This window comes from Eurytemora carolleeae, unplaced genomic scaffold, assembly GCF_000591075.1.
Source record: "Eurytemora carolleeae unplaced genomic scaffold, Eaff_2.0 scaffold513, whole genome shotgun sequence".
Taxonomy (NCBI): domain Eukaryota; kingdom Metazoa; phylum Arthropoda; class Copepoda; order Calanoida; family Temoridae; genus Eurytemora; species Eurytemora carolleeae.
Genome location: NW_019396987.1, coordinates 66443 through 90783, shown reverse-complemented (window position 1 = coordinate 90783; position 24341 = coordinate 66443). Strand labels below are relative to the sequence as shown.

The 24341-nt window shown below is 31.9% G+C and overlaps 1 protein-coding gene across 1 annotated transcript in view; it reads right to left on the bottom strand.

The window, feature by feature from the left end:
- Window positions 1-223: 223 nt before the first annotated feature.
- The window catches only part of LOC111710806 (solute carrier family 15 member 2), a 50691-nt gene continuing 26573 nt past the window's right edge, over window positions 224-24341 (bottom strand). Inside the window, exons 10-21 of the mRNA XM_023484951.1 lie at window positions 20566-20622; window positions 18141-18211; window positions 16980-17094; window positions 13042-13107; window positions 10666-10734; window positions 9243-9329; window positions 8307-8441; window positions 6836-7062; window positions 6108-6183; window positions 4971-5120; window positions 3847-4022; window positions 224-1644 (exon numbers count right to left, since the gene is read on the bottom strand). Of these exons, the coding sequence (XP_023340719.1) occupies window positions 1551-1644; window positions 3847-4022; window positions 4971-5120; window positions 6108-6183; window positions 6836-7062; window positions 8307-8441; window positions 9243-9329; window positions 10666-10734; window positions 13042-13107; window positions 16980-17094; window positions 18141-18211; window positions 20566-20622 (1323 nt within the window). The 3' untranslated portion in view covers window positions 224-1550. The remainder of the gene's footprint in view (window positions 1645-3846; window positions 4023-4970; window positions 5121-6107; window positions 6184-6835; window positions 7063-8306; window positions 8442-9242; window positions 9330-10665; window positions 10735-13041; window positions 13108-16979; window positions 17095-18140; window positions 18212-20565; window positions 20623-24341) is intronic.

Genomic DNA, 24341 nt, shown 5'->3' with positions numbered 1-24341 from the left:
CTGATCTATCTGAAGAAGATGAAAGCAAAAATTTGTCCTAAAAAATATTGAAAACTGTGTTGCAAGATATTCAAAATTCTTTCTTTCTTCTTCCACTTTCGACAATCTTTTTGTGAAACACTTTCTATTCATGAAAATTTGAAATATTTTCATTTTCAAATTTATTTTATGCACCATGTTGCATTTTAAAATTCAGGATGCACAAATATAATGATTATTATATATATATATATATTACAATTAATCTTAAATATACAGGGTTACCCACAAAGGATGAGACTTCAATGACGACCTTAAACTCCATAGATATTGCGCCCTGGAGATTGAACATAGGTTACTGCCATAAATACAGTCTTTATAAAAGAAACAAGTTGACAGCTGCAAGAAATCTTGAACCTAAGAAAGAAGATTGATTAAAATTCCGTACAATCGTCTCTGCAGTCTCATCCTGTGCGGGTAGCCCTGTATTTTCAATACTGCGGTGTAGCACATTTTAATTTAACAAAGTGAAAATGAAATCAAAGAAAGATTTTGTCGGAACAAAGGGCTTAGTGTATCTTTTCTTCAATATGAGCTTAGGAAAATGGGATGCAATTTTAATTCTAAACAAGTTTGTACTTTCAAGTTTTTTCTTCTTTTATGAAAATGGATTTTTTAATCTGAAAGAATAATTTGATTGTGAAACTGTTTTAAACATTTTTACAATAAACGTAAACAGTTAACTGATTATGTACAGTAGTCCGCGTTTATATTAATACAATAAAAACGACTTCTACATTTATGTTTTGATTCCGAAGACGCTTGCTTCAAATTACGAGTTTACAAGTAAACAAAGAGAAACTGTTAATTTACAGCTTAGTTTTGTTTTCAAGTTTATGTGTATCCATACTGCTTGAAAGCTTGGTATAGAAATAAAAAATATTAAAATCGAAAGTCGTCTTCATTTTAATTTCATTTCAAATGCTGTACGTTGTACATGATTATACATATTAAGAACAATTGAAAAATGATAAGCTGTCCATTTTTGTACAATTCACTTCTAACTATTCATAATTTCTACACCTTTCATTAGTTTGATGACTAAATTTTAATTTTAGTACATATAATCACAATAATGGATATATATATAGAAAGTACTGTAAAAATTTATTCTCAGATGGTTGAATTTTTAAAATCGTGCATCAAAATAATGATGTCGTCATCAGTAAGAAATATTTTTGTTAAGACTGATATGTAAACATACATTTGGAACAATAACTTACCATATACCAGTACAATGAATGGTAGGGAGGTTAACCCTACCAAAATTATCAATATTGGCAAAGAGACCTCAGACAATCTAATTCTGGTTGAACCAGGTTCTAGTTTTGTTTAAAACCGGTTCTAAATACTTCTCGTTAAAACAAGTTCTTGTTCTAGTGAAACCTAAGCCAGTTTTGGTTAACACAGGTTCCAGTTCTGGCTTGGAATTGCACTCTATGTCGTTGAATGAAATTTTTTGCTCGCCATTAATTTCAATTTATCTTCTAGGTTTTTAGATTAGTCTTTCTTTAATCCTCGTTTGAGAAGTTAGAGTTTGAGACTCCACGAGGCTCCAGATCTATTTCATCGGACTTTTCCTTTTCAACTTTCCGTGGGACATACCTGAAATATAGTTGAAGCTTAGAAATCAAATAAAATTGAGTTTTTTAGAGAGGAAACCAATTGTATAAATATAGAAATTAAAATCTCATAGAGGTCAAACAGTTTGTGTTGTTAATCTCTAAATCAAGCAAATATTCTGTTTTGATAATCTATAATCAAGCAAGTATTCTGTGTTGTTAATCTCTAAATCCAACAAATATTTTGTGTTCTTAATCTCTAAACCAACCAAATATTTTGTTTTGTTAATCTCTAAATCAAGCAAATATTCTGCTTTGTTAATCTATAAATCAAGCAAATATTTTGTGTAGTTAATCTCTAAAACAAGCAAATATTTTGTGTTGTTAATCTCTAAATCAAGCAAATATTTTGTGTAGTTAATCTCTAAAACAAGCAAATATTTTGTGTTGTTAATCTCTAAATCAGGCAAATATTTTGTGTAGTTAATCTCTAAAACAAGCAAATATTTTGTGTTGTTAATCTCTAAATCAGGCAAATATTTTGTGTTGTTAATCTCTAAATCAAGAAAATATTCTGTGTTGTTAATCTCTAAATCAAGCAAATATTCTGTGTTGTTAATCTCTAAATCAAGCAAATATTTTGTGTTGTTAATCTATAAATCAAGCAAATATTCTGTGTTGTTAATCTCTAAACCAACCAAATATTTTGTTTTATTAATCTCTAAATCAAGCAAATATTCTGTTTTGTTAATCTCTAAATCAAGCAAATATTCTGTGTTGTTAATTTCTAAATCAAGCAAATATTTCGTGTTGTTAATCTCTAAATCAAGCAAATATTTTGTGTTGTTAATCTCTAAATCAAGCAAATATTCTGTGTTGCTAATCTCTAAACCAACCAAATATTTTGTGTTGTTAATCTCTAAATCAACCAAATATTCTGTGTTGTTAATCTCTAAATCAAGCAAATATTCTGTGTTGCTAATCTCTAAACCAACCAAATATTCTGTGTTGTTCATCTCTAAATCAAGCAAATATTTTGTGTTGTTAATCTCTGAATCAAGCAAATATTCTGTGTTGTTAATCTCTAAATCAAGCAAATATTCTGTGTTGTTAATCTCTAAATATTTTGTGTTGTTAATCTCTAAATCAAGCAAATATTCTGTGTTGTTAATCATAAAGGAACTGATAACTCTCCTCATTCTCTAATTTTCTAATCATTATATATGTGCAACCTGTTATTGTAAACTCTTGATATTTAATAAAAATGATTTATGTCAGATCAAAAAGAAATAAAAACCTAAGTTTTTCGTCATCAGGTTGCAAGGGCTGATTTATTTGGTGTACCGTCCCTTTTAGCCTTATATAATTTGTATAGCTTGCTCTAGTTGCTCAAAAGTCTGTCCGGTTCTTGAAATGATCATGAGTGTACAGTGTTATAGTATTACTCAATGTTATCTATGTGCAGTCTCCAAGATCAGGTTTGAAAAGATATTACAGTGAATTATATCCAGGAAGTTGTATATGCCTTTAAACCAATATTCTGTTTTAATTAAGCAATTCTATTCTGAAATCTGCAATCCCACAACTTCAATATGCAAATTATATTCAGAAGACACTTTATTATAAGGGTGTCTCCAAAAGTGTTTTTTTTTGTCGTCTTTGAACGCTGTCGATATCAGGTGCGATAGTTAAGACGTTATAGTTTAGTTTTAAGTACGTGAAAATTTCAAAACAAGTAATACAAGATTTGGTACACCCAGTCTAATGATACAACAAGATTTGGGACACCCAGTCTAATACAACAAGATTTGGGACACCCAGTCTAATACAAGAAGATTTGGGACACCCAGTCTAATTGTATTTCAAGTGTATCCTTTATCCTTTATCCAGGATGGATAAAATTTACCCCCCCCCCCCCGGCCACCCCTTGTGTTTCCCCCCAATTTTATTCCACATAAATAATATATATTCAATCATATTAAAAGATTCATGTCCGATTCATTACCTCTGTATCTAAGTAAGAATAGTTAAATTCTGATTTGATTCCCGCTATTGTCGTTGCAGCATAAATTCGCAAGTCACTTTTACAGATAATCACAGTGAAAAATAATCAATTTTCCGCTAGAATAACAAGGAAATCCCATTCATCCTTGATTAGACAAAGATTACAAGGATCTGGACATTTCACTTTATAAATGGAGGATCACTACAAATACTGTCAATAGTTCCTTTAAAATATATTTACCTCCACGCTAGGAGCGCGAACAGAAACATATCAACGATCATAAGACAGGCGAACATGAAGAACTCGTTGGCTTGGTTCAAGGACTTGGCCTCGGCGACGATGATGACAATGATGTTTCCGAAAGCAACGGTAAGAAGCCAAGCTGCTTGCAATACAGATTTCATGCTGTCAGGAGCCTAAATTATTTTATTTTCATTAACAATTTAAGCTTTTCACTTTTCAAGTCGCCATTTTTATCTTGCTCTACACAGATTGTAATAAACAAACATTTTCAAGGATTTTTCTGTTAAGTTGGAGGATTTAAATAATAAATAAAGAATACTTTTTCCAGACAAAATTTGACCATCCATAAACCATACAAGACAAATAGATATATATATGATTGTCCTGACATACTATGTAAAACTGTTAAACTTACATTATAATCAATATCATTACGAACTCCAACCCCTGTTATTAATCTCTAACCTGACTATAGGAAAACTCCAACCCTGTTATTTATCTCTAACCTGACTATAGAAGAACTCCAACCCTGTTATTAAGCTCTAACCTGAATATAGGAGAACTCCAACCCTGTTATTAATCTCTAACCTGACTATAGGAGAACTCCAACCCTGTTATTAATCTCTAACCTGACTATAGAAGAACTCCAACCCTGTTATTAAGCTCTAACCTGACTATAGAAGAACCCCAACCCTGTTATTAAGCTCTAACCTGAATATAGAAGAACCCCAACCCTGTTATTTATCTCTAACCTAACTATAGGAGAACTCCAACCCTGTTATTAATCTCTAACCTAACTATAGGAGAACTCCAACCCTGTTATTTATCTCTAACCTAACTATAGGAGAACTCCAACCCTGTTATTAATCTCTAACCTAACTATAGGAGAACTCCAACCCTGTTATTTATCTCTAACCTAACTATAGGAGAACTCCAACCCTGTTATTTATCTCTAACCTAACTATAGGAGAACTCCAACCCTGTTATTAATCTCTAACCTAACTATAGGAGAACTCCAACCCTGTTATTTATCTCTAACCTAACTATAGGAGAACTCCAACCCTGTTATTAATCTCTAACCTGACTATAGGAAAACTCCAACCCTGTTATTAATGTCTAACCTGACTATAGGAGAACTCCAACCCTGTAATACTAAACATGATCTCTCCGACCGTGATGACGACGTACTGCGGGACCAACCAGAGCATGTGAATAGAGTTTTTCTCCGTAAGAGTGTACTGCATAACTTCAAGTTCTTGCGTGGCAGGATTCTATAAAATGGATTAAGGAATTGAGTCTTTGCAACAAACTCCGATTTCCTAGCCCCAAAATCTTTGAAACGCAATGTCGCAGACCTTAGATATTTAAAACTATGATTTCTGTTTGATTAAATAATTACAGTTTTAAATGTCAGAGGTTGAGACTTTCAGGTTGCAAAGATAATAGGGATTAAAAGATTTAGGTGTGTGACAGAAACTTTATTCATTTATCAAAGAGACGTAGTTTCAAGATTGGCGAATATGTCCGATCTACAACGGTTGTCTAGTTCAGGCTTTAAATAGAGTGTCAGTAATATCGAGTGTATATTGTAACCTTGAGTGTCCCGGCACTCAATTTTCAGAAATTTAGGATATCTTCGCCATCCTAAATTAGACAACCTTGCAAACCTTAAATCTCCGAAATGCCGATGTCAAACATCAAAATTCTAGAATTATCTACCCGTTGAATTCGCCATCGGAACTTTGGGTCGGTTTAAATGTTTTCTGTGAAAGGGTTTAAGTATAGCATGGTGAACCGCGCCTGCCTCTCCGTAAACGGTTATTTGAAAGAATGTCTATAAGTTTCTTTAACCAAAATTACTATAGACACAAGGATGGGAGCAAAATATGTGACGTACAGAGTGTCCCACCAGAGACTGCTGAATTGGTATCTTTGATCTTTGAAAGCTATCGAAGGATAAAGTGTGCATCAGAAAACGGTAGAACAACTTAGAAGCTTTACGAGAGGCTCATCACATTATGGAAATATTATTTACTATTTAATCCTTTGAAATTTGTGTTACTACGAATGTTGTCATTATGCAGCTATTATAGATCCAGGACGATATCAACGTCGTCTCTCAACTATCATGTTTATTGGGACACCCTGTAGTTCTTCAGCTGAATAACTATGTAGTAAACATAAACAAATATCTAATCAAAGTTTGTTTACAAGCTAGGAATTGTTTACAGAAAAACTGATATTTGAGTTAAACCAACCTTTGTGAGAAGAACTGTATAGACTCCTCCCTGCTCCAGGTGAACGTCTCCAACCTTCTCTAGGTCTGCCAACAAACTAGAAGATTAAAAATAGTAGTTTAATGGAAGTTATAGATCTTTTGCGATGTTTAATGTACAAGAAAAGGGATATTTTTTCAAGTTGATTAGAAAACCTTGAAATGCAACCCGAATGTGAACGTGCAAGTTTGTTCGAATTTTGATCTGATATAATCTGATCAAGTTTAATCAAGCTTTATTATGATCTGATCTAATCTGATCAAGTTTAATCAAGCTTTATTATGATCTGATCTAATCTGATCAAGTTTAATCAAGCTTTATTATGATCTGATCTAATCTGATTAAGTTTAAGCAAGCTTTATTACGATCTGATCTAATCTGATCAAGTTTAAGCAAGCTTTATTATGATCTGATCTAATCTGATCAAGCTTAAGCAAGCTTTATTATGATCTGATCTAATCTGATCAAGTTTAATCAAGCTTTATCAATTATTATTGTCGCTACGAAGTAAAAAACAGGTTGCTCAACCTTTTCCGCATATTAGACTATTAGACGGGATAATATAAAAATTCAATAAAATATGCATATTTTTCATTTTGTGACTAACCCCCCCCCCCCCCTTGACACCCCATTGGCATCAGACATCCTCCCCTCTCCCAACCGTTGGAAAGAACGTATCTTTGTATAAATAAGTATATATATATATCCACCTGTAGGTTCCAATATCCTCAGCTCTATACGGATGCTGGAGAAATCTCTCCTCCTCCAAGTTTAGATCCTCCTCCAAGCTTATCTCCTCCTCCTCCTCCTCCTCACCTCCATTATGATGAGAATGCTCGACTACTGGAACCTCTCCTGTAGCATTGTGGAGCTGGTCGAGCTCGGTTCCGTTTAGCTGGATCCAAGGATCATTAGACATTTCAGTCACCAACATATCCTGGACCCAGAGTAACAGATTCAATACATATACTAGGGGAAATGGTTGGATCTAAAAGACAAGGTTGGATCTAAGAGACAAGGTCTGAACTAAGAGACAAGGTTGGATCTCAGAAACAAGTTTGGATCTAATAAACAAGGTTGGATCTAAGAGACAAGGTAGGATCTAAGGGACAAGGTTGGATCTAAGAGAACAAGGTTAGATCTAATAAACAAAGTTGGATCTAAGAGACAAGGTTGGATCTTAGGGACGAGGTTGGATCTAATAAACAAGGTTGGATCTAATGAACAAGGTTAGATCTAAAAAAACAAGGTTAGATCTAAGAGACAAGATTGGATCTAAGAGACAAGGTTGGATCTAATAAACAACGTTGGATCTAAGAGACAAGGTAGGATCTAAGGGACAAGGTTGGATCTAATAAACAAGGTTGGATCTAAGAGACCAGGTTGGATCTAAGGGACAAGGTTGGATCTAAGGGACAAGGTTGTATCTAAGAGAAAGGGTTGGATCTAAGAGACGAGGTTGGATCTAAGAGACAGGGTTGGATCTAAGAGACAGGATTGGATCTAAGAAAAAAAGGTTGGATCTACAAGGGAACAGGGTTGGATCTAAGAGACAGGGTTGGATTTAAGAGACAGGGTTGGTTCTAAGAGACAAGGTTGTATATAAGAGAACAAGGTTAGATCCAAGAGACAAGGCTGTATCTAAGAGACAGGGTTTGATCTTAGAGACAGGATTGGATCTAAAAGAACAAGGTTTGAGTACAAGGGAACAGGGTTGGATCTAAGAGACAGGGTTTGATTTAATAGAACAGGGTTGGATCTAAAAGACAAGGTTGGATCTAAGAAACAAGGTTGGATCTGAAAGACAAGGTTGGATCTGAGAGACAAGGTTGGATCTGAGAGACAAGGTTGGATCTAAGAGACAAGGCTGGATCTAAAAGATAGGGTTGGATCTGAGAGACAAGGTTGGATCTAAGAGACAAGGTTGGATCTAAAAGATAAGTTTGGATCTAAGACACAAGGTTGGATCTAAAAGACAAGGTTGGATCTAAGAGAACAAGGTTTGATCTAAGAGACAAGGTTGGATCTAAGAGAAAAGGTTGGATCTAAAAGATAGGGTTGGATCTAAGAGACAAGGTTGGATCTAAAAGACAAGGTTGGATCTAAGAGACAAGGTTGGATCTAAGAGAAAAGGTTGGATCTAAGAGAACAAGGTTTGATCTCGAATCTGTGTTAACTCTCCTGAATGACTCTGAACTTTCCGTTTGAATCATCATCCTTCTCTGGGTCCTCTTCTTGTCTAAGAGATGTGAGCAGGACGGATCCTTCATCTGCTGAGACAATAAACGATGAAACCTTCTTGTTCTTGGCAACAACCTGAAAATTGTGGTTTAGTGTGTGTTAACATTTAAATATTTAGATATATTTCAGTTTTAGATTTTTTATTAATTGATGCTTGTTTTTGGTTATTTTAGAATGAAATGCTTATTTAATTATGATTAATATAGTAATGGTTCCAGATTGATTTGTGGAAAAATATTTTTCAAAAAATCTTCATTAAAAGATCACCCAATTGGAAATAATGCAAATTTTAAACCATGCCTATTCCACTAAATAATGTAAAAATGTCTTTAAAATATTGTCTAAAGCTGGGAACTTTTGAATGGTGGATATCGGGATTAATGATTGATCCACTCTTTTTCTCCAGATAAAATAATGCTTGCTTTCCGCTTGCTACTAATCTCTAGATTAATTAACAGAACGGGATTAAGGATATCTCATTCTAAAATTTTAAGCTCTGTATAGATAACCCATTAACTATTATAAATGATAATATTTAAATTCTGAAAATTTTTCCATCTTTAAAAAAAAATCTTTTTGAGCCACAGTTTTGAATAAAGTAAAATTGCTCCAATGTCGTCTTCAATTCCGCAGTTTTATGGGTTTCCCTGCATGATTTATTAAATAAAAATTCAGTTCATGACACGTCGACCAATCCTGAGGTAAAAACTTTTGTGTGAAAAGTGCAAATCTAAAATATCAAATCCCTATACTTGTAAGTGAGAGGAAATAATTAATCCTTGTAGAAAAGAAACGAATAAATGATTAATTCCGGGATTTACTAACACAAAAGTTTTGACCTCTAAATTCTTTATTGAATCTAAAAGTTGAACTCACTGTAAATTCTTTGTTTCTAATGTTGAGTATATCCGGGAGGCAGGTTGTATTAGTCTGGATCCTGGTTCTGTATTCTCCAGGTACTATCTTAACATACGGGAATAATCAACTAATCAACTAATCAACTTGTTCAAATATACAAACACAAGTTTCAGGAAACATCGACCATGTGTTTCTAAAGATTGTTAAAAAAACCACTGAACACTTTTTTTTTCTCTCAAAGACTTTATTACTTTCACAATCATAATTAAATTAATATCACAATATCTCTGGAATGTTAGGAATACATGGTTAAAAAAGATAAAGAGCCATTATTCAGAGCAGGATTGACGAAACCCGATAATTTTTAAATAATCTAGTCTTGATGTCATAAAGACATTGTGATATTAATTTCAATATGATAGGATAACAAGAGAAAAAAGTTTGACGGGAGTTTTTTTTAACAACCTTTATGTTTAGCTAGGTTGAGACTTTGATGCAATATACTGAAGTCGGGATTTCAAATAAACCTCCAAAAAAGGCAGATTGACAACCGTGTCCTGTAGGACGTTACCTAAGAAATATTGCGTTTTCTGTTTATTTCCTTCCTTAATCCTTGTGTATGCAACATAAATCTGCAAGTTACTTATAATTGGAAAATAATATTTTTATATTAGATAATATTCTTATATTAGATAATATTTTTATATTAGATAATATTTTTATATTAGATAATATTCTTATATTAGATAATATTTTTATATTAGATAATATTTTTATATTAGATAATATTCTTATATTAGATAATATTTTTATATTAGATAATATTTTTATATTAGATAATATTCTTATATTAGATAATATTTTTTATATTAGATAATATTTTTATATTAGCTTATAGAGGACGTGAGTCAGACTCTAATAAAAACGCATAAATAACTTCCAGTATATATATTTCTTATAACTTATTACTTATAGAGGGTTCAGAATCTTGTGGAACTTGTTTAACGCGGCCAGGCATCGTCTTCCACAAGATAATATTTTTATATTATATTATATTTTTATATTAATAGAAACTTAAAAAATTAACCATGTGATGATTTTTCAATAAAAATCATGATTTCTTCATAATATCAATTCATGAAGCCCGGTTTCCGATACCAGGTTTTTTTTTTGTGCTAATCAATTCGTGAAACTTGATTTTCGATACCAGCTTTTTTATTTCTTTTAATTTTGCTAATCAATTCATGAAACCCGGTTTCCGATACCAGGATTTTTTTTTTTTAATTTTGCTAATCAATTCATGAAACGCGATTTCCGATACTGGTTTTTTTATTTCTTTTTAAATTTTGCTAATTAGCTCATGAAACCCGGGTTCAGATACCAGGTTTAATGCCGATATCATGTTTCAGACAATTTTTGTGCTTTTTAAACCGGTTTTTACCTCGTACTGTACTGCACTGGAGAACTCCGGTATGTACAAGGTATCAAACTCGGTCTCTCCCCGGAACAACTGAAATGTTTTAAACATAAAATTATTTTTAATAACAAATAAAATACGATATTTGATAAAATCTGAATCAATGTAACATTATTTTCTGATTTTGGTCATAGGAATTGAGTCCTTGTCACAAACTCTGATTTTCTAATCCCAATATCTTTGCGATCCAATCTCGTAGACCTTAGATATCTCAAGCTATGAATTATGTTAAATCAAATGATCTTAGTAGAATTATCAAAGGTTTACACTATCTGCGTGCTTGCAAAGATACAGGAATTAGAACATTTGAGTTTGTGGAAAAGCCGTTCAATTCCTTTGACGGGGGAGTGAGACATTGGATCCTTCTGTTGTCCTGTTTATTAGTAGATCAATATTATAGTTTTTGAGAAGAATTCTGTAAAGTCCTTATTGAGTATATTGACAGATAAGGGTATTTTTGAAAGAATTTTATATTTCCTAATTTACTTGTATGTATTCTAAGACCTGTCTCTTAATATATATAAAAAAGATAATATATCATAACAACCTCCATTGTTCATTTATACTGGGGGTCAACAACTTAGAAGTCTAGCAGAATATATATTTATGTATAAAGGAATACAGACTTATATTTATTTATATAGGCATATTAGGGGGAGAAGGCCAGCCACAACAATTTCTCGTCCGAGCTGCACATTCTCCTCATTTTCTCGTCACCTCGAAGTCCTCGTTCTTTGACTGTTATGTGTTTTAAAGTTTCCAATTCTTGAAGGTAAAACTATTTTATAAAAATCTGGCCACGTTAGGGCATAAAATATGGATGGACTAAAGTATTGCAATGATTACATCATGTTGGAATCTTCAAACCCATGAAAATGATGTCAAACTTTATTTAGGTAAAACTTAAATCTCTTCTGCCTCCGAAATGACTTGCTAACCTTCGTGATATAAAATAAATAGCAAAATATTTGGAAAACCTCTGCCTATCTTTTTTCACATGGAACCACCCCGAAAAATTTGATGGTTTTCACTATAATTAAGAAAAAAAGATTGAAGTTCTATAAACTCGGAATTATTTGCGGTATTCTACACCAGGATTATTTGAAAATGCGTGTAAAGAAGGTGAAACTATTTAAGGACATTAAACTTGAAAACTTTAATTCAATAATTCAAGAATAGTTTTATCTGGGAGGGTTAGACATGTAAAAGAAATAATATGAAAGGACGAGGATTTCGGGGTTACTCGGACGAGAAAATGAGGAGATTGTGGCTCGGACGAGAAATTGTTGTGGTTGGTCTTCCTCCCCTCGGCATATGAACACATATTTATTTATATAGGCATATCACTACGAACTACGGACTGAAAACTAAAAACTGGAAACTGAAAACTTGAAACTGAAAACTTGAAACTGAAAACTTGAAACTGAAAACTAGAAACTGAAAAAAGGAAACTGGAAATATAAACTGGAAACTGAAAATTGGAAACTATAAACTATAAACTATAAACTATAAACTATAAACTAGAAACTGAAAACAAGAAACTCTAAACTACAAACTGGAAACTAAACACTATAAACTATAAACTATAAACTATAAACTATAAACTTAATCCAGGGGGATACAGTTCTAAACCTGTAATCCAGGGGTATACAGTTCTAAACCTGTAATCCAGGGGTATAAAGTTCTAAACCTGTAATCCAGGGGGATAAAGTTCTAAACCTGTAATCCAGGGGGGATACAGTTCTAAACCTGTAATCCTGGGGGGATACAGTTCCAAGCCTGTAATCCAGGGGGATACAGTTCTAAACCTGTAACCCAGGGGGATACAGTTCTAAACCTGTAATCCAGGGGGATACAGGTCTAAACCTGTAATCCAGGGGGGAAACAGTTATTAAACTATATAAACTCCATTTTATGCCAATTTCCTGATTATTAGTCTATTTACATTAATTTTCTCTTAATGTCCTTCATATAAAAGCTCTCTTAAATTTGTATGGTTAATTGGAGCTTCTATGTGCACATTGTTAGTCAAAGAGAGATTTTGTAACATTTTCATGGTTGTTTTCTCAAATTCTCCGTTAGTTATTTTTATAAATTAATATGTTTACAAATTATATTTAAGAAAAGTTAGCAAATTGCTGTAATTAAAAACTTTCAAATATTTAGATCATAAAGTAAATTAGAAAATATTTCGTAAGATCCAACGTCAACCTCCAGGAAAACTTAATTGAAGGGAATATTATAACTGAAAATACGAGAAAAAAAATGTTAAAGTTCCTAAATTAAAAAAGCCCTAAAATGGTATTTAATCTTACATACATAATATCATAAATAATATACCTGAATCTCTATGTGGCAGGGTAGAGTATTCATCATGAAAAGATTAGAAACACCTTCTCCAGGTACCTAAAAATACAGAGAGTTTAAATACAGGTCCGATATGAACCCTTCTCTAGGTATATTCAAATACAGAGAGTTTAAATACAGGTCATATATGAACCCTTCTCTAGGTATATTCAAATACAGAGTTTAAATACAGGTGATATATGGATCCTACTCTAGGTATATTCAAATACAGAGAGTTTAAATACAGGTCATATATGAACCCTTCTCTAGGTATATTCAAATACAGAGAGTTTAAATACAGAGCTGAAAACTTTAGAATGGGATATCCTTAATCCTGATCGGATAATTAATCTGGAGATTAAAAATGAGTGGAGAACAAGCAATATTTAATCTCGAGATTAAGAAAAAGAGTGGATTAAGCCTTAATCCCGATATCCACCATTCTAAAGTTTTCAGCTCAGGTCATATATGAACCCTTCTCTAGGTATATTGAAATACAGAGAGTTTAAATACAGGTGATATATGGATCTTACTCTAGGTATATTCAAATACAGAGAGTATAAATACAGGTCACATATGAACCCTACTCTAGGTATATACAAATATAGGGAGTGTAAAAATATGAACCCTTCAATATATAAATGTAACTCGTTTCTATATCTTAAGTTAAGTTATTTAGATAGCTGTGATATAAATCATTCCCCCTGGTATTTATAATCAAGATTTCCAATATATTCCTCAATATATTCATGAATACTGATCGTTAAAGTATCTTCATATATTCAAAATTAAAATTGGAAATCTTTATTGAAATTTTGTATCTTTTGCTTCATCAATATTTCTGATTTTTCCGGGTAGCCATCTGGTTCAGTTTGATTTAAGGGAAGGAGGAAGGGGGGAAGGGGGGAATAAAGGATTGGTTGTTGTTTGAAACAATTCATATTAAAAAATAACCTGAACTGAAAACTTGAAAAGTTTTTAAATATTGATGTTTTTTTTAATTGGTTATCTTGCCTAAGAAAGTTTTGTAATTCAATCATCCAATGATGTGAAAAATCAGTTGCCTACCGCCCTCAGAAGAGAACGGAACTCCTGGCTGGCAGTCTTGGCTTTACAGTTTGGTGGAGCGCTGCGTTTAGTTGCGCATCATGTATCCTACAGGTAAAGCAAGGAATGCACTTAGAATAAAACAAGACTCCATCTTCAGCCTGGTGTAACTGACAGAAAGAGTCTAATCCCTGATGGGTATACAACCCATGCACATTCCACAACGATACCGGGTTTTTACTGGACCAGCTAGGAGAATTAGACTGCTGTGGAAGATTCCTCTCAATGGGGCTTTAGGGTTTGTGGTTTCCTAAATGCCCCTTTACTCAGAAAGAGTATAAAAGAAGGAACACAGGGAGGAATCCCCTATACCCTTCCTCCTAAAAACCTTATCTCTCTCCTACCTGCTCCACAACTTGATATCAAAAGAACTATTTGTAGAAACTAGAAACTAGAAACAAGAAGCTTAAGAAGAAAAAAGAAAATTGAACCGGAAAAAGTGGAAGGGAAATCTCTTCGTATTAGATATGGGCGCTTGGAAGACGTTCCTCCCCCCTGCTGGGGAGGGGGAGGGGGAGACTATCGCTCCCCCCTCTTCCCATCTTCTAGAAAATATTAGGAAATTGTGCTTTTTCTTAGTAAGATGCAATTCAAAAGTAAACAATTTTATATAGAGTTCCGAGATCCCCAGCTAGTTTAATTAAATAAATTTAAAATTGAAAGATGTACAAACTAGATGAAAATGAAGAACTAGAAATATAGAAATATCTAAATATTTCCATCTGATATCATATAAATATTTTAAAATATTGTAAAATTTAATCAAAATAAATTATCAAAGTTAGAATGATGTGAAAAATTGACAATAATTTTATGTTGAAATAAAAAACAAAGGCAGTCATAATTTAGAAAAAAATAATAATTTTTTAACAATTCTTAATGTATTATACACAACAATGTTTAAAAACAAGTTTGCAAATATATATAAAAGTGGCATTTAAAAACAGGATCCTTGCTTAGTGATTAGTAATGAGGGGACTGTAAACGCAACTTTAAAATGTCACCCATTTAAAAACACATCTCCGATTCAGAAAGATACTTTTTAAAATTTGAGCTGAGAATTATGTCTTCGAGAAATGTTTAATATCAGTTGAATTCTATAATTTGTATTTTGATTCTTCTACATTAATCCGCAAGCCTACCATAGAAAATTAATTCAGATAACAAAAACAAGATCATATTTGGTATTTTTGTTCAAACAAAGGTTTCAATAAAATTCTGTTGGGGGGGGAGGGGGGCAGAGGGGCCCCATTTTAATCCTTTCGCACCGAGAGAGAATTACATCGTGGCGTTGGTAAATACGGAAATCGTGATTTGGATTTATCCTCTCAGCATTAGATTGTTAACTTAACCTCATTATTTAAATAAAGTAATTAATTATTGCGAGTGTTATATCAGCAAATGCAAAAACATCAAAAATACTAAACTGTGAGAGAAAAAAACTTGTTCGGTTACTATATATTTGTATTCCTGTGGATATAATATTTTATGTTTTCAAATTTCTGAAAAGCCATAATTTGATTGCGTCAAATGCCTGCAATAATAGCTTTCTCACAATTTTAATACCTTTTGATGGCAATATAAAAATTTTTTCACCATTGTTTTAATTGCACAATTTGAATGAAAAAAAATTTTATCAAAATTTTTAACAGAGTTGCATTTTCGCCTTAGATTGTAAATAATTCAAGTAATTTTAATCATATAACAACCTATAAATGTAAAATTCAATTTGATGCATTCGTATATAGTTGATATCTAATACTATTTCTTACTTTATATGACCCATTGTTACTGTTGAAAATATTCATTCCTAAAATTTAAAAGATTTTTTAAAGGCTTATTACTAAATCTAGTTAAGCTTATAATAATGATATCTGCAAAACATGATGCAGGAGCGAAACTAAAGTCTTATTACTAAGTCTAGTAAATCTAATAATTAATGATATCTGCAAAACATGATGCAGGTGCGAAACTGAAGTAAAGATTGTAAAAATAAAAACAAATCATTCCATAAAGATAAAAAAACTTTGTCAGTAAACATGTTTTTTATGCATGAAAAACTGAGTTCACAATTTGCAGGCACAGTTTGCATGAGAAGTTGAGACGACAGAAATGTTTATAGAGTTATAAAATGCACAATTTATTAAAAACACAGAGATAAGATTTTTAAAAAATTGCACTTTGCTAAAGAAAAATCTCTGATCAAAGATCAAGTCTGATAAAGATCACTCCCTGATCAAAGATTAAGTCTGATGAAGAAAACCTCCTGATCAAAGATCAAGTCTGATGAAGAAATTTCCTGCGCAAAGATCAAGTCTGATGAAGAAAAATCTCTGATCAAAGATCAAGTCTGATGAAGAAAACCTCTTGATTAAAGATCATGTTTGATCTTGATATCCACTTGTGGCATATGTTTCTATCATCGTATTTCAAGGATTCCAGAGACAAAGAAAATATTAAACCTTGGCATATGTTTTCATCATCTGTAGTTTAAGGATTCCAGAGATAAAGAAAATATTAAACCTTGGCATATGTTTTCATCATCTGTAGTTCAAGGATTTCAGAGATAAAAAAATATCAAACCTTGGCATATGTTTTCATCATCTGTAGTTCAAGTATTCCAGAGATAAAAAAATATCAAACCTTGGCATATGTTTTCATCATCTGTAGTTCAAGGATACCGGAGATAAAGAAAATATCAAACCTTGGCATATGTTTTCATCATCTGTAGTTCAAGGATTTCAGAGATAAAAAAATATCAAACCTTGGCATATGTTTTCATCATCTGTAGTTCAAGGATACCGGAGATAAAGCAAATATCAAACCTTGGCATATGTTTTCATCATCTGTAGTTCAAGGATTCCGGAGATAAAGAATGAGCAGGCTGTGAGAAGACCTCCAGCAGTCATCCTCTGTAAAGGTTTAATCAGGAGACCACACCTGAAAATAATATAATCAGGATTTTCCTAAAGGGACTAAAAGTGGTTATTTAAATTAATAGAGATGCATGTCCGATTCATTTGATGGTATTCAGGAACCATGTGACGTCATTCATAGATATAAACTTTTATATGCACTGATGTTATTAACTTTGAACTTTTTAGCCATAAAACAAGAATATCTCCGTCCTTGATGATCCTTTTATAGGATACCTTTGTGATTTAGACATGCTTATTATCAATGAAGATCAATAGAAGTTCGAGAAATGGTTTCTCCTTATATCTTTGCAGCCCAATGTCGTGTAGACCTTTGACATTTTAAACTTGAATTCTGCTTGATCTTATATTCGTAGTTTAAAATATCAAAGGTTTACACCATCAGGTTACCACCCCCCCCCCCCCTTCCTACACCCTGTAATAAATCAAGCAGTTATGCACTGTTCAAACTTTGAAATTAAATAAACTAAGAACATATTAAATGCATTATTACTCCGGCATAATTGAGGAAAGTAGGGAAGTTCTGTTCCATAAGTGTCAAATTAAAGAAAACTTTGAAGTTTGACAAATATAGGAAATAGGAAAATAAAATCCAGGAAAAGTGATCGAAACCTTTCATAAAATTGAGGTTTTTTAATTTCCTGAAGCAAATATAAAAATTAAATATAAACATTTTGCATTTCAGCAAAATCATCAAAATACACAAAAAAAATATTTTCTAACTCACTAGTCACTGCATATAATCCTCCGGTTTTAAATTAAAAAGAATAAGAAATTAAGTTACGAGAAAACATTAAAAAAATAATTAAATTGTTTATTTTTGCTTAGTTGTATCACGGAATTTTAGGGACTTTCGGCAACATTTCAAATGGATCCTGGAAACAACGGCGCAGATAACGTATTTTTAAAATATTTTTCTGAAAAACTCAAATTTTGAATTTAAAAACGGAAAAAAGGAAAAATTCTAATTTTAAAAAGTATATATGAAAGGATGAAAAAAGATGAAAAATATAACCTGGAAAAAGAATAAAATGGAGAAAAAAAACTTACTTTGCAAAAACAGGGTAGATGACTCTATCAAATATTGGGATAAGGAAGAGAATAAGAAGCGGATTAATAACCTGGAAAAATACATCATTTTAATTTTTTAAATAAAGCAGAGATTAAATAATATTGTGTTCGTGATTGTGTGTATAGGATAGGTTGTATAATGTATAAATCGTTTTGGCACCAAAACTGCTTTTTTGTTTCTTATATCTTTGCAACCCGAATTCAAACCTGATATGTTGCAAATTATAATTTCTGTTAGATCGAATAATCTAAGTTTTAAATATAAAAGGTTACACCATCAGATTGCAAAAATATAGGGATTTGACAATTTTATTTTGAGGCAAAGACGCAATTTCTTTATTATCAACTTTTTTGTAATTTTTCAAGACATCCGAACTTCTTACCAAAAAAAATTTAAACTAGTAACAAAAAAAGAATTTTAAAGTGTTAGATTCATCTAATTTTTGTTTCAAAGGAGTTGAGCCACAAACTTGAATATTCCATTCCCTTTATCTTTGCAACCTGACGGTGTAAACCTTTGATATTTCAGATTTAGATTACATGATCTAACAGAGTTAATAGTTTGAAATATCTATGGTCTACGACATTGGGTTGCAAAGATAAAGGTATTGAAATATCAGAGTTTGTGGGGAAAACTCAATTCTTTTCTGAATTGTTGACAATTTGTTATGATGAACGAAACTGCTGTATAAGTAACAAATTAGGACTATGGATTATAATGTTGTTGTGAAAATGTGTAACAAACTGTTATTATAAACATTTAAGAGCGTGTGGAAAACATACATACAGTGACCACTAAAAACATGCGAAAATAATGACGTCTTCATTTTTGATGTAACTGACATAATTTTTATTTTTTTTGTCGAAATATTACTGTTGCTAATAAAAACACTTAAGAGACAATTTACAATTTAAGGAAAAAAGAAGACGATATGAAAAAGTTCTATTAACACCAGCTGTAATGTATGTTTACTGTTGAGGAACCCTGTTTATTAACACAAGCTGTAATGTATGTTGACTGTTGAGGAACCCTGTCTATTAACACCAGCTGTAATGTATGTTGACTGCTGAGGAACCCTGTCTATTAACACCAGCTGTAATGTATGTTGACTGCTGAGGAACCCTGTCTATTAACACAAGCTGTAATGTATGTTGACTGCTGAGGAACCCTGTCTATTAACACCAGCTGTAATGTATGTTGACTGCTGAGGAACCCTGTTTGAGCTGGATCTGATTAATTAAATGATAAATGCATTGTGTGAATATAGAATTAAAGTCGACAAAAATAAAATGAAAAAACTCAGAAAATGGTAAAATATAACAATGGTAAAATATAACAATGCAAACTCCCTGAAAACATTCAAACCGACTTATTATTCCAATGGCGAAGATGTCGGGTTAATAATTCTGGACTTAAGATTTTCGACATTAGCATGTTTGATACTTAATGTGACATTAGCATGTCGGATACTTAATGTGACATTAACATGTCGGATACTTAATGTGACATTAGCATGCCGGATACTTAATGTGACATTAGCATGTCGGATACTTAATGTGACATTAGCATGTCGGATACTTAATGTGACATTAGCATGCCGGATACTTAATGTGACATTAGCATGTCGGATACTTAATGTGACATTAACATGCCGGATACTTAATGTGACATTAGCATGTTTGATACTTAATGTGCCATTAGCATGCCGGATACTTAATGTGACATTAGCATGTCGGATACTTAATGTGACATTAATATGTCGGATACTTAATGTGACATTAACATGTCGGATACTTAATGTGACATTAACATGTCGGATACTTAATGTGACATTAACATGTCGGATACTTAATGTGACATTAGCATGTCGGATACTTAATGTGACATTAGCATGCCGGATACTTAATGTGACATTAACGTGTCGGATACTTAATGTGACATTAACATGTCGGATACTTAATGTGACATGTCGGAGACTAAATGTTTGTAGTGAGGGTTAATAAGAAGAGAAGGACAGGGTTTGTTTACATTAAGCGTTGTGAAGTGCTTACAGGAAACTAGTTTTGTTGTAAACAATAACAAATATAGTAAACAAGGTAAGGAGAACTGGGTCTTGGCACTGTTGTTTCATGTTTGTGTACAATGCTGAGTGTAGAGTGTAGAGTGTAGAGTGTAGAGTGTAGAGTGTAGAGTGTAGAGTGTAGAGTGTAGAGTGTAGATGTAGAGTGTAGAGTGTAGAGTGTAGAGTGTAGAGTGTAGAGTGTAGAGTGTAGAGTGTAGAGTGTAGAGAGTAGAGAGTAGAGAGTAGAGTGTAGAGTGTACAGTGTACAGTGTAGAGCGTACAATGTAGCGTGTACAGTGTAGAGTGTACAGTGTAGCTAGAGTGTACAGAATAATCTGTACCTGCATCTGGTCGGGTTTGATTGTGGTAGATCCTAGATGTCCGTTCATTCTTGAAGCCTAAAAAGTTATCATGAATTATTTTGTACGAATTAATTTGATTGGACTTAATATAATCCCAAAACGCTTTCTGTACTCGGGAAATTAATGCATTTATTTTGAAAACTTATCAAACATCTACCACATATCAAAAAGGAAAACTTAAATTATTTTTTAATCTGATATTCAATGTGCCGTGCACCAGAAGGGAGTGGGACTGATTTATTAAGTGTACTTCCTTTGGTCCTCTATGTGTACTGTACAGTTTGCCCTAGCTACTTAAAAAGTGTGGTACTTGAAATTAACCTGATTTTACAGTTTATTTATGTACTTTTAAATATCTTCATTATTTTTACATTTTATATGAAAAATGCTATTTTACATTATCTTTAAAATTTGTTAGTCTTATCATTAGGAATATATTGGATTGCCATAGCTTTAAACGTTTTCATTTTTGATACTATTTAGTATTTTTTTTTATATAAACAACATAAACCCCCAAAAATTAATTTCTTTTAAATGGATGAGACAATAGGAAATAGATAAATAAACTCTAAAGAAAAAAATAGAGTTATTAAGGGATTTAAAGGCTGCGAATATTAATAAAAAAATTTTGATTCTGAAAACTTTTTTGTTGTGTTGGTGCATTAGATTAAAGGGACTTTAGACGAAATTTCAAGCGACTCTCCATTCAAAGCGGGCATATCCGACTCACAACGGTACCCTTTAAGGGTACTTAGTTTCATCAGCTAGGAATACATGAGATAATCCATAATTTCTAATTGTGGTTTTGTGGTGTCTTGCGTATTTCCATTACAGAAAACAATGAGAAAACACGTTTAACATTCTCGTTTTTAACTGCATTTATATTGAACTTAAAAATACACAATATTTTTGACAGAAATATGTAAATCCATGAAAAAACTAGATTATTTAACAATCAAGTGTATGGATTATATACAGAAGTATTTTTTAATACATATTTTTTATATTTTATGTCAATAAATGATTCACTTATCCTAATATTCTTTTATATTTACTGAATATCAGAATTATTAATTATACGAGCACGATAAATAAATCTATCTATATATAAGAAGCAATCTCTGTTTGTATGATCTTATTTTGGTTTTAAAATTTTTAACTACAGAGAGTTGGATTTTAGAGAAGTTGGGTTCTCAAGCTTTAATATTATGTATTCATAATAGTTTAAAAAATATCAGATTTATACAAATGCAAATACATATTACATTGAAACGCGCTTAATTACATATTTCTATAAAATAATACAAGTTTCACGCATCACAACGATCCAGAGCAAAAAATAGTCAAATTTCTTTAATAGAGTATCTATATTGATATATATATACTCCCGACCTGGAAACCCGGCGTTGCCCGAGGAATTTGAAAAATAAAAAATTATTTGAGCCTTTGACAATTCTGTATAATGCATGTAGAAACTCCTTTTCTGTCATATCTTCTTAAAATAAGTCTAGAACATGTTCTATTATTTATCAAGAATGGTTATTATATATATATTTCTACAGTTTTACCCAGAAAAAGTTTATTTTATGAAAAGTATACACTTTACAGTATACACATATCCTTACACTTTGTTTTAAGTGTTTCATCCCCATCTCAGCTTTTACAGAACTCTTTTATTTTTCGAATAAAATACATAATGTTTAAACACAACACGGAGTATCAAAATACATAATGTTTAAACACAACACGGAGTATCAAAATACATAATGTTTAAACACAACACGGAGTATCAAAATACATAATGTTTAAACACAACACGGAGTATCAAAATACATAATGTTTAAACACAACACGGAGTATCAAAATACATAATGTTTAAACACAACACGGAGTATCAAAATACATAATGTTTAAACACAACACGGAGTATCAAAATACATAATGTTTAAACACAACACGGAGTATCAAAATACATAATGTTTAAACACAACACGGAGTATCAAAATACATAATGTTTAAACACAACACGGAGTATCAAAATACATAATGTTTAAACACAACACGGAGTATCAAAATACATAATGTTTAAACACAACACGGAGTATCAAAATACATAATGTTTAAACACAACACGGAGTATCAAAATACATAATGTTTAAACACAACACGGAGTATCAAAATACATAATGTTTAAACACAACACGGAGTATCAAAATACATAATGTTTAAACACAACACGGAGTATCAAAATACATAATGTTTAAACACAACACGGAGTATCANAAATATGCAAAAAAAATCATTTCTGACACCCCTAGGCTTTGTACGCCAATATAATTCACCAAAACCATACTGCAGTCCTTCAATTATCATACAGGGAAATTTTCATCTTTCTAAACATCCCAACGAATGATTTGACAGGTTCTTTGACTTAAACTGCCTCAAGGAGATATTGTATAGAAGGAGGGTGCGATAGGGTTTCCGTACACTTTGGTGTGACGTTTTTGGACTGCTAAAGAACTAGTTTTTGCGTAACATCAATAACAAAGGCAGCCGATCTAATGTAAACAAACATGAGATAACTGCTAAAAAGTAGTATTATCTTGTTAAAAAGATTGAAAAAGTTAAGGATTTAGTTTTATACGAAAAGGACCTTATTACAGAGACATTTTCAATCAAATTCAAGGTTATCCTGCCCCCGCCTCTTTATTGTTTACAATCTTTATTATTGTTGTTACGCAAAAACTAGTTCTTCAGCAGTCCAAAAACGTCACAGCAAAGTGTACGGAAACCCTATCGCCCCCTCCTTCTATTCAATATCTCCTTGAACTGCCCAAAGCTCTGTCATAAGCTGTCATAAATATAGCTTTTTGTCTCTAGTTTGTATCTAATAAATATTAAAACGGTTAAACGGATTAGATCCTAGAAAAGATTTATGGCGGGTCAAAATTTAAAATTTTTAAAAAAGGTTGACATTTATTATTTTTGAAAGTCCAATGCAATTTAAACAGAAATCCTCTTATTTGAGAACGATGAAGAAATGGTGACTTAAAAAGCATCAGTTAAAAACTAGATTACTAGATTATTAGAAAAGATTTCACGAAGTGACATAAAAGACTGGAAACCATATTTTGTATTTTCAATTTATTCTAATGTACAATTCTAGAATGTGTATAGATCATTAGTATTATTCTAATGATAAATGTATTGATTAAGTATATTGTATATATGTATAATTATATACATATCTAATATATTTATAAATATTCCGTGATTTAGCTAATCACACAAATATCAGGGGACATTATACACTAGTACACACTATACTTAATCCAATACCAAACTCACGTACATTACACAATGTTTACATGTAAAAACTATGTTAGCTAGCAGATGTGTGTCTTTCTATGAGACTATTGAAGCAAGTTCTAAGCTTTGCATTAGATTTCTTTCTAATTTATGTAAAAATGACCTCAACACAGTTCTTGGCAGAAATTTATTTTGTATTGCAAATGATTGTTCTGTAAATCCTTCCAATCTTAGTAAAATGTTAGTTAAGAAACAAATAAAATATTTTGATGTCCCATTGGAACATGAATGGAAAGTTCCGGTTTTACAAGAACTTTTAAGTACAAGAATGAATAATTTATATGTTGAAGGATTCGATGATTACGTAATAACTGAAATGATAAATATGTTATGTAGTGAGTAAAAATCATTGTTTTCTATTTGTGCATAATTTTGCATATTTTTTT